This window comes from Martes martes, assembly GCF_963455335.1.
Source record: "Martes martes genome assembly, chromosome: 12".
NCBI classification, from domain to species: domain Eukaryota; kingdom Metazoa; phylum Chordata; class Mammalia; order Carnivora; family Mustelidae; genus Martes; species Martes martes.
The window spans coordinates 18,608,495-18,626,818 of NC_137900.1; the positions used below are offsets into that span (position 1 = coordinate 18,608,495).

General features: G+C 40.0%; 1 protein-coding gene across 2 annotated transcripts in view; it reads left to right on the forward strand.

Annotated features, from left to right (window-relative positions):
* Positions 1–15,738, forward strand: part of CEP78 (centrosomal protein 78) — a gene marked incomplete at its 5' end in the record, with an annotated part of 32,085 nt that extends 16,347 nt beyond the window's left edge. Inside the window, 7 exons of one of the 2 annotated variants that reach the window (XM_080819995.1) lie at positions 840–885; positions 2,249–2,377; positions 10,053–10,130; positions 12,160–12,326; positions 13,152–13,323; positions 13,642–13,689; positions 15,028–15,738. In XM_080819995.1, coding sequence (XP_080676121.1) covers positions 840–885; positions 2,249–2,377; positions 10,053–10,130; positions 12,160–12,326; positions 13,152–13,323; positions 13,642–13,689; positions 15,028–15,591 — 1,204 coding nt within the window. In that variant the 3' untranslated portion in view covers positions 15,592–15,738. The remainder of the gene's footprint in view (positions 1–839; positions 886–2,248; positions 2,378–10,052; positions 10,131–12,159; positions 12,327–13,151; positions 13,324–13,641; positions 13,690–15,027) is intronic. The other variant, XM_080819996.1, reaches the window with a different exon arrangement.
* Between the last annotated feature and the right edge of the window lie 2,586 nt (positions 15,739–18,324).

Sequence of the window (18,324 nt, forward strand, 5' to 3'; positions counted from 1 at the left end):
CTCCCTCTGCTTGTGTTCCCTCTCTTGCTGCATCTCTCTCTTTGTCAAATAAATAAATAAATAAAATCTTTTAAAAAAAGAAAAAAGTAAACAAAGACTTGATTTTAAATAAAACTTGAGGTAGGTACTTTCTAAAATAATTGATGCTCACATTATATTGATAAATGTACTCTCCATTGCAAATGGTGATATGAATTATTATTGCATAAACTCTAGTTCCCAGGCTCTAGTCTTTACACTTCAGTTTTATGGCTGTGTGATTTCATATCATCTTTTTATGATACTTACTAATCTCAAGACCATTCTGATCACAAGGAGTTGTCAATTGGAGAATGATTATTAGTCAAAGAAGTTAGATTGGAAGTCTAAACCAGCCTGAATGTAGAAAGTGAAGACATCCCTCAGCAGTTCAGGGAGTTATGACAAGCCAGTCTGCTAAATCCTGTTCAGTTTTCTCCATAACAGAGCCTCCCGGCTCCTTATTTTGAGCTTATTTTTTTATACAAAATTCATATGTACTATTAATAGTATTATTATTATTTTTTTAAAGATTTTATTTATTTATTTGACAGACAGAGATCACAAGTAGGCAGAGAGGCAGGCAGAGAGAGAGAGGAGGAAGCAGGCTCCCTGCTGAGCAGAGAGCCCGCCGATGCGGGGCTCAATCCCAGGACCCTGGGATCACGACCTGAGCTGAAGGCAGAGGCTTTAACCCACTGAGCCACCCAGGCGCCCCTATTAATAGTATTATTGTACATAATTCTAGCAAATTTTATTAACTGGCATTAACTGATGATGTTCATGTCAATGTTTAACTTACTTTGTTGATATCTCTTTAGGGGTTTTCCATTAATCAAAACTCGTGATGTATATAATCATTTGCAGGTACGTAGTTCTCATATTTACTGTGTATAGAAGATTAAGTGAGAACGGTGGGAGGTCATTCTCTTTGTGTTTTAGACTAAACAGAGCCTTACAGGGACCATTACCTCTCTGAAATAAATCCATTTGCAACTTGTCAGGTTGCTCTCCCAATGACACCATGTAGTTCTGTGACTGTGACACACACTGGGCATCTTGTGGTTCCATCTGTAAACAGGGAAGCCATTTCTCCAGCCCACAGGTCACCTATTAACCCAGTGAAAGGAATTTGACCGCTATTCCTGACCCAACACATGGAGTTGTCATTTTCAAGAATGTTTTTATGTTTTCGAGAAATGTTATTTGAGGGCTATATGTGTAAGTTCCAGATCCGAAAGGCAAAATAAAGAAGCCAGAGTCTCTCAGAGCACTTCCTCTCTCACCAAGACCACACACATTCCCTGTCTTGCTGCCTCATGGTCTTAGAACCAGCCATTCCTGTCAGAGTGTCAGGTTCTCCTTCCCCCTTGTGCTGGGAAACTGCAGAGTTGCTCTGAGTAGGGTAACACTGCTGGGTGGGGAGAAGAGCACCCCAGGTGTGAGCCCTGCCCCCTGCATGTCCAGAAGAAAGGGTGTACACCTCATTCTACCATTGGAACTTTCCTATACTCTGGGATTTGTTGCCTGTGGTTAAAATGGCACCCCAGTGACTTGTCTTCTGTGCAGTTAGGCAATCCCAGCGCTCCTCTTTTTGATCTGTAGACTTTTTATGGGGTCATGATCAGGTCAGTTTTCAAGTGTTTGGAAACAACATACTAAACTGCATTCCAGTGGCAGTGAAACTTGAGAGTTGTGTTACCGTTACAGTAGTTCTGGCTTACGGTGGCTGAAGGATGATACGATGAGATTTTTGATGGGTCCATTTTAGTTGTGTATGTGTAAATGATTTACTTTAAAAAAATTTTTTTCACTAAATATGTTGACTTTCTAATTATTCTTCTAATTCTTACCACTCCCCTACTGATGGATTTTTCCTCCAAAAACTACATTTCTTCCAGACTTTTTGTACAGTGGAGAGTAAATGTCTCATCGTCAGTGTAAAGTTGGTCTGAGAAGAATGTTCAACCCTGGCTCCTCACTTGGCTTATGTGAAAGAAAATTAAAAATAATATGGATGATTCCAAATATTAACCTTAACAGAATTCCATACATTGACAGCAAAAATAAGTCACTGTCATTTTACTTTGTCATTGCTTGTTTTAGACTAAGTAGTAGAAGACATTTATAGATAATGACATGATACCTTAGATCAGTTTTATTAAATGTCCTATAATATTTGGTATCTGATTTTTGTTATGTCTTTACAACCTTGTCTTCTTTCTCTAAGCAATCAGATTTTCCTGTGACTGTGACAGTAGAGAGTCCTTCCTCCTCAGAAATTGAAGAGGTCGACGATTCATCCGAAAGTGTTCAAGAGCAGCCTGAGAAAACCAGTTTAAAACAAGAAGCATTAGAGGTACAAAGTTACCACTTTAAAGATCTAGAGATAATTTTTTAAACCGGAGTGGTTATTGGGCAGGCAGAAGCCTGATCAGGACACTGGAAGAGCTTGTACATGGCTTCTGTCTTTCCCTCACCGATTCCTTGGCCTAGACCAATGTGGAAGATAGACATTTGAATTCAGAGAAAAATCAAAAAGGAATTTTTCTATTCCTAACCGACTGAGCCACCCAGGCGCCCCTTTTACTATTTGGTTTTTTAAAAAAGAAAGCCAGATTTTTATTTTCCTAATAAAAATTAAGGACAGTAACATAGGGAAATTCTAAGCTAAGTACCTGGAAAATTATAAAATGTTAGAGTGGGACGAATCTGGAATTGATGTCGAATTATCTCTTTTATCTTCTTTTTTTTAAAAGATTATTTATTTATTTATTTGACAGACAGAGATCACAAGTAGGCAGAGAGACAGAGACAGAGAGAAGAGAAAGCAGGCTCCCCGCTGAGCAGAGTGCCCGATGTGGGACTCAATCCCAAGACCCTGAGATCATGACCTGAGCCAAAGGGAGAGGCTTTAAACCACTGAGCCACCCAGGCGCCCCTCCTTTTTATCTTCTAAACGAGCACCTACAATTTGTAGCCCTTAAAGTGCTTTGTTACTAAGTTGCACGGTAGAGACAAGACCCCAGACCGTCTAATTTGCAGTCATGGTCATTTTACAATGTGTTCATTTCCCACACCAAGACACTAGGGAGATTGTACTTCTAAAAGCAGCAGTAGGCACTGGGGAAGACCCAAGGAGGTCAGGAACTGTAACCAGGGATTACCTGATTCAGGATGTGCTGAGGACCCTCTCGGCTCTTCTCCATTTTGATAAGACATTAAAGTGCTGGTATCAAAATTTTTAAGAATATATCCACAACAATCAAGAGAAGGGATTTTTCAACATTTTTTACAAAGACAGAAGACAAGTGGGAGGGTGGGAAGCTGTGAGCAGAGGAACACCACAACCTAGAATTGCACAGGGACTGACTTCCGCTGAGGGGAATCTGATCCCCCTGGCAGAAATAGCTCCATCCTCAGATGCGCAGGGAGGAGACGGTGGAATTAGTAAAAATGTGACTGAAATACGGAGAGCGGGTGTGGGAGGTTTTCATTTGGGAGAGTAGACGCCCATCCCCACCCTCATTCTCCTGAAATGAGATAATTTTACTTTGGAAAAAACTGGGGAGTTAGATGTAAGTGATGAATCCCTAAATTCTACTGAAACCACTGGGACACTATATGGTAACTAACTAGAATTTAAATAAAAATTTGAGGGAAAAAACTGGGGAGAACTAGGGCATCTAGTGCAGTTGTACACCCTAGAAAAGAGTATTTGGGAGGTTCCGTATTATAACTGACTACCCACCTCCTCGCAGTCAACCATGAGCTTCCAGGGAGCTTTCTGCTCTCGTTCCTAAGTAGAAAATAACCGGTTCGCCTGAGAGTTCGCCTGAGAGTTGAGTAAAGCATGCAACATGACAGGGTGGGAGGTGGGGGGTTTGGAAGAAAAGGAGTAAAAGCAGATACCTGGTAGAACCAGGGACTATTTGCTGTTAGCATCTCAACAGGAAACAGAAGAAAACGTAAATATCAGCTTTGACAACATAAAAGATAGGTTTGGAAGGTAAACAAGAGGTGGAAAGAAGGGAAAAAGGCATGAATGTCCCATTCCCAAAGTGGGGCTTTGGGAGAGTTTATGGTCAATTAACAATACAGATTTTTTTTAAGGTTTTATTTCTTTATTTGTCTCGGAGAAAGAGCATATAAGCAGGGGGAGTGGCGGGCAGAGGGAGAAGAAGAAGCAGGCTCCCCACTGAGCAGGGAGCCCCCCCCCCCCCGCCCCTGCCCCGATGCAGGGCCAAAGGCAGACACTTAACTGACTGAGCCATCCAGGCGCCCCACAATACAGATTTTTAAGGATATCACTGCAAGTTAAAGAGTTCATGACCAGTGGAAAAACTAATGGGGATGTGACTTCAGTGAGAGAAATGGACTTAGGGAAAGAGTGTAAATGAATTAACGTCTTATTTAGTAAAGTAGGAAGTTAATAATGTCTAAAACTTAATCATGACGTGGTCATGTAAGTTTGTTACTCGGAAATAGAGAAGAATTGAAAATAAGAATGGCTAAAGGCTCATTAAGAAAGGAAATCCAGGGGTGGGGCACCTGGATGGCTCAGTCGTTAAGCACCTGCCTTCAGCTTGGGTCATGATCCCAGGGTCCTGGGATCGAGCCTCACATCAGGCTCAATGCTCAGCGGGAAGCCTGCTTCTCCCTCTCCCACTGCCCGTGCTTGTGTTCCCTCTCTCGCTGTGTCTCTGTCAAATAAATAAAATCTTTAAAAAAAAGAAAAGAAAAAGGAAGGAAATCCAGATGGCTGATAAACATAGAAAAGTGTCCACTATGAAAGGCCACAACACTCCAATCCCATTAACAAAAAAAGTCTGATAATTATGGGTTTCCTAGACCTGGAGTATAATAGGAATCCCACACCCTGCTTATATAGGCATATAAATCTACATAGCTACTTTGGAAAGCATTCAGCGTTGTTCATTGCCTGAAGTTGTGTTACTACTCCACAACCCAACCAGTTTCCCTCTCCCCTGCCCAGCTGGTATATGTACTAGAGTAACTGCTGCAACAGGACGTGTGTGTGATTTGCACTAGCACCAACTGAAAACAGCCCAAATGTCCCTTAAGAGTCAAAAATTAAATTATGTGTATTCATTTAGTGGGAAACTATAAAGCAATAAAGTTTAACAAACTAGAGCTACCGGCAACAACGTAGATTAATTTTTAAAAACAATATTGACTAGAAGGCTGGATATACTGTGATTCTCTTTTAGCGAAGTTAAGAATTGGGAAAGCCAAAGGGAATTTTTAGGGATGCATGCATGTAAAGATGCACTTTATAAAGTATGTATATCATATTTTACAATTAAAACCTGCCCAGAGGGCTACCTGGCTGGCTCAGTCTATAAAGCATGCCGCTCTTGATCTCGGAAATGTGAATTCAAACCCCACGTTGGGCGTAAAGACTACTTAAAAAAATTAAAACCTGCTTAAGAAAAGTTTGCCTCAAGGGGGCTGGATGTGTGAGTGAGTTGAGACTATTTGAGTTTAAATCCTTTGCTACTATTTGCGTTCACATATATTCGTTAGCATTAATTGAACATACCCTCCGTACCAAGCACTCTTCTGAGTTTTATGTGTGTGTTAACTCATGAAATCCTCCCAAGAACTGTGTCGTGTGTGGAACCTATCTTCATGTTAGAGATGAGGAAATTGAGGCCTAGAGTTCCTGAACTTGCCCAAAGTTATACCGCTAAGGAGTAGGGCCAGGTTTTAGCCAGAGATTCTGAATTTTTAAAAGTACAATCTGAAAGAGAAATTTAACTGTTTTTTGTTTTGTTGTTGTTGTTTTAAGATTTTATTTATTTATTTGACAGAGAGAGAGATCACAAGTAGGCAGAGAGGCAGGCAGAGAGGGGGAAGCAGGCTCCCCACTGAGCAGAGAGCCCGATTCGGGGCTCAGTCCCAGGACCCTGAGATCATGACCTGAACTGAAGGCAGAAGCTTAACCCACTGAGCCACCCAGGTGCCCCAGAAGTGTAACTGTTAATTATACACATAGATCTCATATTGGCATGGGTTTATCTCATTCAGCAATTACTTATCGTGGACTTTAAACCTGGCACATGTTCTAGGATAAGACACACCCCCTTCCCTTAAATTTCTTGCACTTTAAAGTGAGGAAACAAGCCAACAGTTACAATAGAAGTTATATACCGAGTGATACATTACTGAAAGCAGTCTAAAATCTTAGGAATCTTTTGAAGATCATTATCACAGAACCTTAAAAATGCTCATTTTCTTTGATCTTAAACTCATTTTTATTGGCTTATTGCAAGAAAATTATCCTGCATATGGAAAAAGGCCTTCATGTGTAAAAATAGTTATTTTGTTTTATATTGGAAGGTTAGAAAGAATTTAAATGTTTAATGCAGGAATGCTTATAGAACCAAGAGACATGCTCAGTGGAATATTTTATAGCCCATTAAAAAATTCAAGTTTAGGGATGGCTCAGTTGGTTAAGTGACTGACTCTTGATTTCAGCTCAGGTCATGAGATCAAGCCTCGAGTTGGGCTGCTTGCTCAGTAGGGAGTCTGTTTGAGATTCTTTCACACTCCCCCCCACCCCCCCGCCAGCTCACAGGTGCACCTGCTCTCTTTCTCAAAAAATAAATCTTTTTAAAAAATCAAGGCTATGAATCCCTTAATTATATAAAAAATTATTGATCTAATGTACAATGGAAAAAAGTTGAATATAAAATTAGAGATGTAGTATGATGGGAGCTTTGTTTCAGAAAAAGAATCAAACTAGCCAATGTATAGAAGGGGAAGGAGAGCAGATAACAAGGATCGTTAGTCTAATTTACATAACTGGATGTCATGTAATTTTCTTTTTTTTTTAAGATATTATTTATTTATTTGACAGAGAGGGAACACAAGCAGGAGGAGGGGGAAAGGGAGAAGCAGGCTTCCCGCTGAGCAGAGAGCCAGATGCAGGGCTCTATCCCAGTACCCTGGGATCATGACCTGAGTCAAAGGCAGACACTTAGGCACCCTACACGTAATTTTATTATCTAATCTTTTGGTACAATATTTTTTTTTAATGTAGACATTGAGCTTTTGAAAAAATTTTTTATTTAAATTCAATCAATTAACATAATGTATTATTAGTTCCAGAGGTAGAATTCAGTGATTCATCAGTCTTACATAATACCCAGTGCTCCTTACATCTTGTGTCCCCCTAATGTCCATCACCCGGTTATGCCATCCCCCCATCCCCCTCCCCTCCAGCAACCCTCAGTTTGTTTCCTATGATTACGAGTCTCGTACGGTTTCATATTTTTTTAAAGAGCATGAATTACTTAAAACTTTGGAGGAGGCTCTCATGAAGAGCCAACGTGATGTTCTAACTCCCTCCACTAGAGGGAGAAGCCATGTCATGTAATTGCACAATGTGCTGTTCATCTTTAGAGCCAGTTGAGAATGGAGCATTTCAGTCTATACTTCCCTGATTGTGGTGTTTGTTTAGAATTTCTGTGAACTAAGTTTTAAATATCAAAACCATTATATAAGTGAGTAGAGGAATTTTGCAATTTTTTTGTCTTTGTCCACATTAAAAATGTGGCTGGCTTCAACTGTATAATGAAACATTAAAGAATTTGAAGTTATTAGACTATTTTTAAATTTTTAAACATAAGTTCTGAGTATAAAGTGTGTGTTCATTGAGCAAAATTTTAAAAACAATGAAAAACTTACTGAAAAAAATAAAAGCCACCTCTATATGTACACATACCCAATCTACCCTTTTGCCATAAAAAGATACCAAAAATATTTTGTCCTATCACTAAATACTCTTATACACCAGAGAATCTTAGATTAAGGTTATGTACTATCTTCCCTGAAAAAACACACAGTATATAGAACTCCTGAGGCCCATTCATTAATTCTGGTTAAGACCTCTTGTGGTCAATGTTTTTTAGTGGCTTTACAGAGCATTTCTTCAAATGGGTATGCTGTTTTTATTTAAACTAACCCAATTTGGAAGCTTGTAGCTTACTTCTAGGATTTAGTTCTAAAACAGTCCCGTATAACATGTCGGTAGATAAGTCTTTGCCGCATCTCTGGTGATTTCCTTAGGGTAAATTCCTACGTGTAAGATCATTGGTCTGTACTCACTGTCCAGAAGCTGGTTCTAGTTTCCTCTTTCAGTGCCAGCATATAATAGAGTTCCTCCCCTCAACCCACATGCACCAGGGGCAAACTAAATTTTAAGTTGAAATTCTTTGTTTAAGTGATTGTTCAAAAGCCTTTAAAATATATAAATATACCTCCTTGTTTTAACAAATAGAGGTATTTTATTTATTTATTGCTGCATAAGACACCAGCCCCAAAATAGTGGCTTAAAACAGTAACAGTCATTTATTTTGTTCATGAACCTGAGGGTTGAGTAGTATATTAATTTTCTGTTGCTGTGAACTTAGTGGCTTGAAACAACACCTGCTGACGAGCTCCCAGTTCTGTAGGTCAGAAGTCCTTGTATGGCACAGCTGGGCTCTCTGCTTCGTCTCATAAAGATGAGCTCAGGATGTCAGTCAGGCTGTGTTCCCGTCATGAGGCTCTGGGAGAGAACCTACTTCTAACTACACAGCTCATTGGCCTAATTCAGTTCCTGGAGTTGTAGGACACAGATCCTCCTTTCTGTGCTGGCTGGAGGTCAGGGGCCAGTCTCAGCTCCTAGAGGCCTCCCTCCTGCCTTCCTTGCCACGACATCACACTTGACGTGTTCCAAGCCAGCCACAGAGAATCTCCCCCTTGTCCCCTTTTTACTTTAGATCTTAAGGAAGACCCCAGTCCCTTTCAGTGGGCCACCTGATTAGGTCACATCCACCAGAATAATCTCTTAAGATCAATTAAAGATTTGAGGAACCTTAATTACATCTGCAAAATCCCTTCACTGCAGCACCTAGACTAGGATTTGATTAACTGGGAGGATTTATAGTTTAGCAGGTAAGTATCTTGGGGCGTGGCAGGGGGGCTCTCTTAGAATTCTGCCAACCACTGCAAGGACTTTAAGAGTCTTGTTCTTCGGAATTAAAAGGGGGTTTACCAATGTGCATTTTATTTTACGGACGTTGGTGAATGGGGAAATTACCACTTCTGTGAACAGGCATGGCACCCAACTTCCTGAGTTCAGAATGTGGTTCTACAACGTAATGTCTTAGGTGACATGGTCTTGGGTGTCCTACTCTACTTTTCTCTGCCTCTGTTTTCTCACAGCTGCAAAAAGACATGGAGTTAATAATTGTTCTTTCCTTGTAGGGCTTTGATGATTAAATTAATATCCCGGAAATTCCTACTAAGGGCTCTATTATGTGCTTTAAAAGTGTTTACTTTTTAAAAAATGCATTTGAATCTGCAATAACATAATTTGGGTGGATTAACTGTGTTAATAAGATTTCTAGTTATAAAGGGACCTATTAATAAAAATAAAATAAAATAAAAAATAAAAAAATAAATAATAAATAATAAAATAATAAAATAAAATAATAAAATAATAAAAAAAATTAAAAAAACTTATTGGCCTTGGTTTTTTATTTCACACTTAACTATATTATACACATATGCCTTTTATGGTGAGCTGCCACATATTTATCTTCAAAAGTTTTGGATTCAAATAAATTTTTAATATGCTAATTTGATATTTTTGTTAATTAATTTCACCAGCACGGTATGATATCATAAGTAGTAGATTATAATCCTGAAGTCTGGGGCACCTGGGCGGCTCAGTTGTTAAGTGTCTGCCTTTGGCTTAGGTCATGATTCCAGGGTCCTGGGATTGAGCCCCACATCCGGCTCCCTGCTTGACAGGAAACCTGCTTCTCCCTCTCCCATTCCCCCTGCTTGTATTCCCTCTCGCTGTGTCTCTCTCAAATAAATTTAAAAAAAAAAAAAAATCCTGAATTCTGAGTCTACTTGTGGCTCTGTGCCTATATCCTTGGTGAGATCTGTAACTGGAAAGGCTTTTGGATATGATACTATGAATTGTTTATAATATTTACTCTATTTTTTCACACTAGGAGAAACTGGAGGAGTGCCTAAAGCAGTTAAAGGAGGAAAGAGTAATAAGGTTTAAGGCTGATAAACGAGTCAGTGAGGTAAACAAGTTTTTCTTATACTTTTGAAAGTGTTTTGGTTTAATTTTTATTTGATCTTAAGGCATACACATGCAGTTTATAAATTCTTAAACTAATATATTGTGAATTGGTTGTACCATATGAACCTTTGTATTTATTTATATTTAGGGGTCATATGACCTCTATTCCAAAAAATGTTTTTAAAATGGAAAAATCTTAGGGATGCCTGGGTGGCTCAGTCAGTTAGGCATCGACTCTTGATCTCAGCTCAGGTCCTAATCTCAGCATTGTGAGTTCAAGCCCTGCACTGAGGTCCACCTATTTTGGGCATGGGGCAAAAAAAAAAGGTAAAAATCTTAGGGGTTTTTTTTGATGCATGTGTGTTTTTATGATGTTAGCTTATTTTCTGTTTATGACGCTTCAGTTCAAGAAAGCACTTATGCTTGGGGGCACCTGGGTAGCTAAGTGGGTTGAGCCTCTGCCTTCAGCTCAGGTCATGCTCTCAGGATCCTGGGATCGAGCCCCACATCGGGCTCTCTGCTCAGCGGGGAGCCTGCTTCGCCCTCTCTCTCTGACTGCCTCTCAGCCTACTTGTGATATCTCTCTCTCTCTGTCAAATAAACAAAATCTTTTAAGAAAAAAGAAAGGAAAGCATTTATGCTTATAAAGCATATATAGTAACATAAAAGACGTGATGAAACTATTTACTGACAGTGAATAATTTAAATAAATACGTATAAAATATTGGAAAACTAAGAATGTAATGAAAAATAAAAATATATGAGAATTACATTAGGCTACTGTGCATGGAAGCAGGACATAAGCTCAGAAGTTGTATGTAAACATAATTGATTATTATAAGGTGAGTTTTGGGAGGAATTTTTCCAAGTGCATACATGGGATTGACGAATACTTACTCATTCAGTAAATGTTGAGCACCTGTAAGGTAAAAGCTCTGTCATGAACAAAAGAGTCTCTCTGAGAAATACTAGAGTCAGGTTTACCTGTGGCTTTAGATGAAAAGATGGTGAGGGGGAGGGGTCACATGAGGGAGGAAACATTTTCAAGAAGCCAAAGAGGATATTAGTCATTGTACGGTTAATAAGTTGGGTATGATTTAGGACTTTTAAACTTAGCCATTTAATATTTTGCTCCATAAAGTTAATCCTTAATGTCCAGCAAAGTTGGAATATGCTTTGCTCAAATCAGACTATTTCACTTTCTAATTTAAACTGAAAAGAATAGATACTACACTTGATCTTAGCCAAAAGGCCCGAGAAGCGGTTCACTTTCTAATTTAAGGTGAACCTTAAGCAACTAATTTTTCTAATGTAAATGAGGGCCTGTTATGAATATAACCAGTTAGAAAAATTATCTTTTGAAAGATCCTTAATAAAACAGTTACTTTGGTTTATTTATATACCACCTAAGTGTTGTATAGGAAACTTTGTTGGGTATATTTGGGTTTTCTTTTTTTTTTTTAAAGGTTTTATTTATTTATTTGAAAGAGAGAGCGTGAGAGAGAGCACAAGCAGGGAGGAGAGGGAGAAGCAATCTCCCCGCTGAGCAGAAAGCCCCATGTAGGGCTCAATCCCAGGACCCTAAGGTTGGGACCTGAGTCAAATGCAGAGCATATCCTACTGAGCAGCCCAGGAACCCCTCCACTTATGTCATTTTTTTTTTAAGATTTTATTTATTTATTTGACAGAGATCACAAGTAGGCAGAGAGGCCGGGGTGGGGTGGGGGAGTGGGGGGGAAGCAGGCTCCCTGCTGAGAAGAGAGCCCGATGCGGGCTCTATCCCAGGACCCTGGAATCATGACCTGAGCCAAAGGCAGAGCGAAGGCAGAGGCTTTAACCCACTGAGCCACCCAGGCAGCCCCTTTGGGTTTTGATTCTTCAGTGGTATAGTCTTTGTCTTTATAGGCAGAAATAGTAATTACAAATTAATTACATTTGAACTGTTTTATTTTAGTTTTATTGCTTAAAAACTATTTTTTTTAGGACAATGGAAGAAAATCATGTCAGACATTTTCAATTTTCTTTTGTAGCTGGAACATGAAAATGCCCAGTTAAGAAATATAAACTTCTCTTTGTCTGAAGCCCTGCATGCACAGTCCTTGACAAGCATGATCCTGGATGATGAAGGTGTTTTGGGCAGCATTGAGAATTCTTTTCAGAAGTTCCATGCTTTCTTGGACCTCCTTAAAGATGCCGGGTTAGTTCATTTCTCTCCGTGGCATGATTCTCTTTGCATCTGTAATGATGGTTTACTGAGAAATGTGAGCAATTTTCATTGCTTTCATAGTTGTCTTTAGTGTGTAATATAGGGTGTTTTTTAAGTGAGGAATTAAAAGAAATGCAAAATGGTAAACCTGCTTTGGTAGAGGAGAGAGCCCATTATAAAAGAATAACCTGTTGATAAGATAATTTGTAGGTATAGTTTTGGGGAAAGACTACATGAAGATAATTTTACCTGAAAATATTCCAGAATGCATTGGAATTTCCTTCCCTTTTATTTATCTTCCTTGTAAAATATGTTTGAATTACAGTGGTTTTTGTCCTACACATAAAAATTATTATTAATCTGCAGGGCACATATAGATACAGATCAGTCATTCTCAACTAGAAACAATTTTGTTAAAGGAAGATACTGAAAGAACTGGAGATTGAAATTGATGGAGTGATGTTTTGTGGGTGAAGGGGTTGGTGTTGGGAAGGAAGGAATGAACACGTTTTTGGAAACTGGAGGAAAGGTGGTCAGGAAGTAGGGGTGAGGTGAGAGGTGATGCACTGGGTGCTTACTAGAAGCTGAAGCGCTGAAATGGAGTAGGAAATCGGCTGGTGGTTGAGATGTGGCTGCAAAGGCTGTGTGAGCTGATGTGGTCCCAAAGCATGAATCTGGAAGGGCTTGGAATTTGGGAGAGAATAGGGGCTTGTATCTGGAGTAGGGTATTTCATGATTATAGGTACAGGGAAATCGAAGCTGCTCGTATGGAATTGTAATAACCTTTGCTTTTTCTCCTTCCCTCCTCCTGTCCAGGCTTGGGCAGTTTGCCACAATGGCTGGTATAGATCAGTCTGATTTTCATTTACTGGGTCGTCCCCAGATGAATTCTACTCTTAGTAGTCTGCCTAAGGAAGAAAAGAAGGCACTTGAAGAAGAAAAACCAGAATCAAAGCAGAACCCCCTAGGACAGATGCAAAATATCCAAGTAAGTGGACAGAAAAGAACATAATGATTCTAAGGGTGATTAGCCCAAAGGGAATTACCAAGTCAGAAAATAATGATGCTCTGTTCCTGTTTAACTCACGTACTTGGGAGGAGCCTTTTTGGGGTCCTTTCCAGATGTGAAATTAGTAAGTTTGGACCCATTTCATAATACTGTGTAGTTACAAATAAGAAAGATAGGTCTTTTGCAAATGTATGATATAAAGCAAACTATCCTCGGTGAAGAAAGAAATGAAACATTAGAGAAAACATTCCAAATTTTAAATTGTGTAAATGTCTATTCTATTCATATTTCATCTAGGTTTCTATTTGTATGCAGTCAGCTTACAATGAAGGAACACTAATGAAGGTACAAGTACTGATATGGATAATGTTCTTAACTAAGTAATCCAGACATAACTAATAGACAGTATATTATAGGGAGCCTCCCAGTTATGGAAGCGAGAGGGGACAACCCATCTGCTTTTCTCCTGGCCTTCCTTGGAGCCTTCCCTTCATCTCCCATCTCAGCCAACCTTAGACAGTCTTGGGAACTGACAGCTTGAGAATAAATAGTCTTATCACAAATTGGATACTGCTTACATGTTCCTGGAGGATAGAAAAGAAACTAATTTTCTTAGGGAATAGGGCTTTATTATTATTATTTTTTAAGATTTTATTTATTTATTTGACAGAGAGATCGCAAGTAGGCAGAGAGGCAGGCGGAGGGGGGTGGTAAGCAGGCTCCCTGCTAAGCAGAGAGCCCGATGCGGGGCTCGATCCCAGGACCCTGGGATCATGACCTGAGCCGGAAGGCAGAGGCTTAACCCATTGAGCCACCCAGGTGCCCCGGACTTTATTATTTTTAATGAGGGAAAGAGAAGTGGGCCATAATCATCCCAGACACAAAGTCTGAAAATGTAGTAGTCATTGCCTTGGATATAGCAAAGTTAAGTTAGGAATCAACTGACAAGATAGAATTAGAAAAAAACTGGGTCTAAAATCTTCTGACTAATCAATGACTGTTTTTTTTTTTTTAAGATTTTATTTATTTATTTGACAGACAGAGATCACAAGTAGAGGCAGAGAGGCAGGCAGAGAGAGAGGGGGAAGCAGGCTTCTTGCTGAGCAGAGAGCCCGATGCGGGGCTCGATCCCAGGACCCTGGGATCATGACCTGAGCCGGAAGGCAGAGGCTTAACCCATTGAGCCACCCAGGTGCCCCGGACTTTATTATTTTTAATGAGGAAAGAGAAGTGGGCAATAATCATCCCAGACACAAAGTCTGAAAATGTAGTAGTCATTGCCTTGGATATAGCAAAGTTAAGTTGGGAATCAACTGACAAGATAGAATTAGAAAAAAACTGGGTCTAAAATCTTCTGACTAATCAATGACTGTCTTTTTTTTTTTTTTTTAAGATTTTATTTATTTATTTGACAGACAGAGATCACAAGTAGAGGCAGAGAGGCAGGCAGAGAGAGAGGGGGAAGCAGGCTTCTTGCTGAGCAGAGGGCCTGATTCGGGGCTTGATCCCAGGACCCTGGGATTATGACCTGAGCTGAAGGCAGAGGCTTTAACCCACTGAGCCACCCAGGTGCCCCCAATCAACGACTATCTTAATAATACGATCACAGGGACTCAACTTTTTAATGGTTGACTTTGTTCATCACTGAATTTTTGTTTTGTCGTCTTTTGTTTTTCCCTCCAGTTTCAGAAAATTACAGGTGATGCTAGAATTCCTTTGCCTCTCGACTCCTTCCGTGTGCCCGTTTCCACGCAGGAGCCCTTAGAAACTTTTAGAGACAACCTGGAAGTCCCAGTCAATGAACAGCAACAGGACTCTATCAAAGAATTCATTGCTAGAACATGTTCTCCTTCAGCAGATGTGATGTCTGGAACTGGAAGCCAAAGAAAAGAAGATGAATTGTCTAGAAATAACAGATCTTCTTCAGAGAAAATGACCAAAACAGGTGAATATACCAAAAAATATTGTGCTAAAAAACAGCCCAGAAAGGATCTGCATTCTTGCTCTGACTCACCTGTAAATCGGAATAGTAAAGGAATCGGACAAAATGATTCTTCGGTTAATGAACCAGTTAAAAGTGAGTCTTTGAAAAAACACGTTTCTGGCAAGAAAGAAAGTAGAATAGTGACTGTTTCATCCAAGACGACTAAAAGTAAACTCAATCTGTTAGAACACTCTGAAAGTGATACTCTTGGATCTGATTTTGAATTTCAAGAAAGCATCCATACTGTATCACACCTGACATAGATATAAATCTTTTAAAATTATGTTTTTGCCTTCAAATTTTAATAAATTTCTTATGTTTTCATTGTGGCATATGGTATTTTAAAATATAGTACTGGAAGATGTTAAAGAGACCCGTTAAAGAATGGAAAGATTCATTCTTTTTATTGCAACAAAACTTTTGGATATGTTTTCTTTTCGACACTCTCCAACTTTCATTCAACAAGTATTTCCTGTGAGCCTAATATGTATGATACTATTCCAGGTGCTATTGCTTTCAGCAATGAACAAAACAAAACCTTTACATTCATGGAATTAATATCCTGTGGAGGGAGGAAAAAAAAATATGGAAGCAGGATAAGGGCCCTAGAAAAGACAGGGTAATAAATTGGGGAGTTTTAACATTTGGGTAAAAGTGGAAATACTATAAATCATGGGCCAGAAGCCACTGGCATATCCTAATTCATAATAACCGGCGCAGCAAACATTTCCCAAAGTACTTAGCCTTATTTCTGGATTACAGCAACTGTATAAGGCAGGGAACCATTACTGGGCCCATTTTATAGATGTGGAGGCTGAGGAGACAGATTGTGTAAGTTGCCCAAAATTACAGAGCTTTAAATAAGTGGTAGAGCCTGCTTCCCTCTCTCTCTCTGCCTGCCTCTCTGCCTACTTGTGATCTCTGTCAGATAAATAAATAAAATCTTTTTTTTTGCCCCCTCCCCCACCCCTAAATAAATAAAATCTTAAAAAAAAAAAAAAAAAGAGAGAGAAGAAGGGCTTGAGGAAGCCATGGAGAGAAAAGCCAGTGAGCATTGCAAGTACAGAGCTGGGCTATCAGAAAGTATGCCTGACCCTCCCCCATCAAGGTCAGGTACTTAAAGGCAGAATATGTAAAGAGCATATGAATGTGCATCTCAGGACCAAATTATGCCTCTCTATGTAGAACATGCATAGTAAGTCCGGAGTTCAACCAGACTGTGACTTGACAGGTAAAATCAGAGAAAAACTGGTGTGTCAGATTTCTTCTAGAAGGCCCTGCCTGATTGTTATCAAAGGAGCACTGGGACACCTGGGTGGCTCAGTTGGTTAAGCGGCTGCCTTCGGCTCAGGTCATGATCCCAGCGTCCTGGGATCGAGTCCCACATCAGGCTCCTTGCTCAGCGGGGAGCCTGCTTCTCCCTCTGCCTCTGCCTGCCACTCTGTCTGCCTGTGCTCGCTCGCTCTCTAACAAATAAATTAAAAAATAAATTTAAAAAAAAAGATAATTAAGATGCAAGTTTAAAAAAAAAAAAGGAGCACTGCAGTACTGTTGAGTTCATGGATCATGGATTGAGTGCTGTGGGAGTAAAACAATAAAGAAAGATAATAGCCCTTACCAGTAGGTAGCATGAGAGTAGGAGACGCACAAGCAGAGATCGCATCCTCTAATGGGACCACTTAGGGAACGTAGCCCATGTTTGGGGAAGAAGAGAGAACTGGGACCAAGAAAGGTCATTTAAAGAGCTCACATCTAAGCTAAGTCTTGAAGGACTAGTTGGAAACAGGTGAATAAGGGGAGGAAGGGAAAGAATCCTCAAGATGGAGGGAACAGCATAAGCAGAAGTATAGAGCCAAAGGCATGAGAGGGATGTGTTTGGGGAAGGCCGGATACGGGTTTCAGAGTTGGTGGGATGTCATCAGACAGTGGTAGCAAGGAGACTGCAAGCAGGCCTTACAAGCCATGTTGCACGGAGCCGGTTCTTTCTCCTCAGAAAATAGCTAATGAAAGGGTTGAAGAATGGAAATGACGTGTGGAGGATTGCATGTTAGATCATGAATGATCAGAGATGATGCCACACTCTTCTGAGGAGCGTTGTTTTTTAATTTTCAAGTAAAAATTAAAGACTCCCCCCCCCCCCCATCCTTTACTGAAAGGGTTCCATGGACAAAAGTAAGAGAGACCCTGACTTAAATAAAGTTAAGCGGGTTTCTTTACTGTATGACTTCTCAGGGCTACTGCAAGCTAACGGTCATTCTGAATTTCTAAGACAGGCATAGGGTACACAGCCCGCAAATATATTTGATTCTAGAATCCTTTTTCATTTTTTTTTCTTTAATTCAGAGAGTATGCATGCACAGATGGGGGTGGTGAGGGACAGAAGGAGGAGAGAGCATCTCAAGTAGACTCTACGCTGAGCACTGGGTTGGACACAGGGCTTGATCTCACAACCCTGAGATCATGACCTGAGGTGAAATCAAGAGTTGGTCACTTAACTGACTGAGCCACCCAAGCACCCCTAGAATCCTTTTTTAAAAGATCCACCAAACAACAGTTTGGTAACTTCTGAATCAGGCAATAACAAGAGGAAAATAAGATATCTGAAGATATCTGAAATAAGATATCAAGGGAAGAAATAAGTTTGAATTTTATTTAGGAAATAAAATAAGCAAGACTTGCTTGTGGGAAGTAAGGAGGTGGTAGGAGGCAGAGGCTGGATGCCCTTTATGTGGCTGAGGTCGGGGATGGTATCATGGAGGTTGGATAGAGGGAGTATTGGGTATGTATTGGGGGAGGGGCACCTGGGTAACTCGGTTGGTTGTGTGTGCCTTCAGCTCGGGTCATGATCCCAGGGTCCTGGAATCAAGTTCTGTGTCAGGTTCCCTGCTTGGCGGGGAGCCTACTTCTCCCTCTGCCTCTCCACCACTCATTCTCTCTCTCTCTCTCTTGCTCTCAAATAAATAAATAAATAAATAAATAAAATCTTTTAAAAAAGA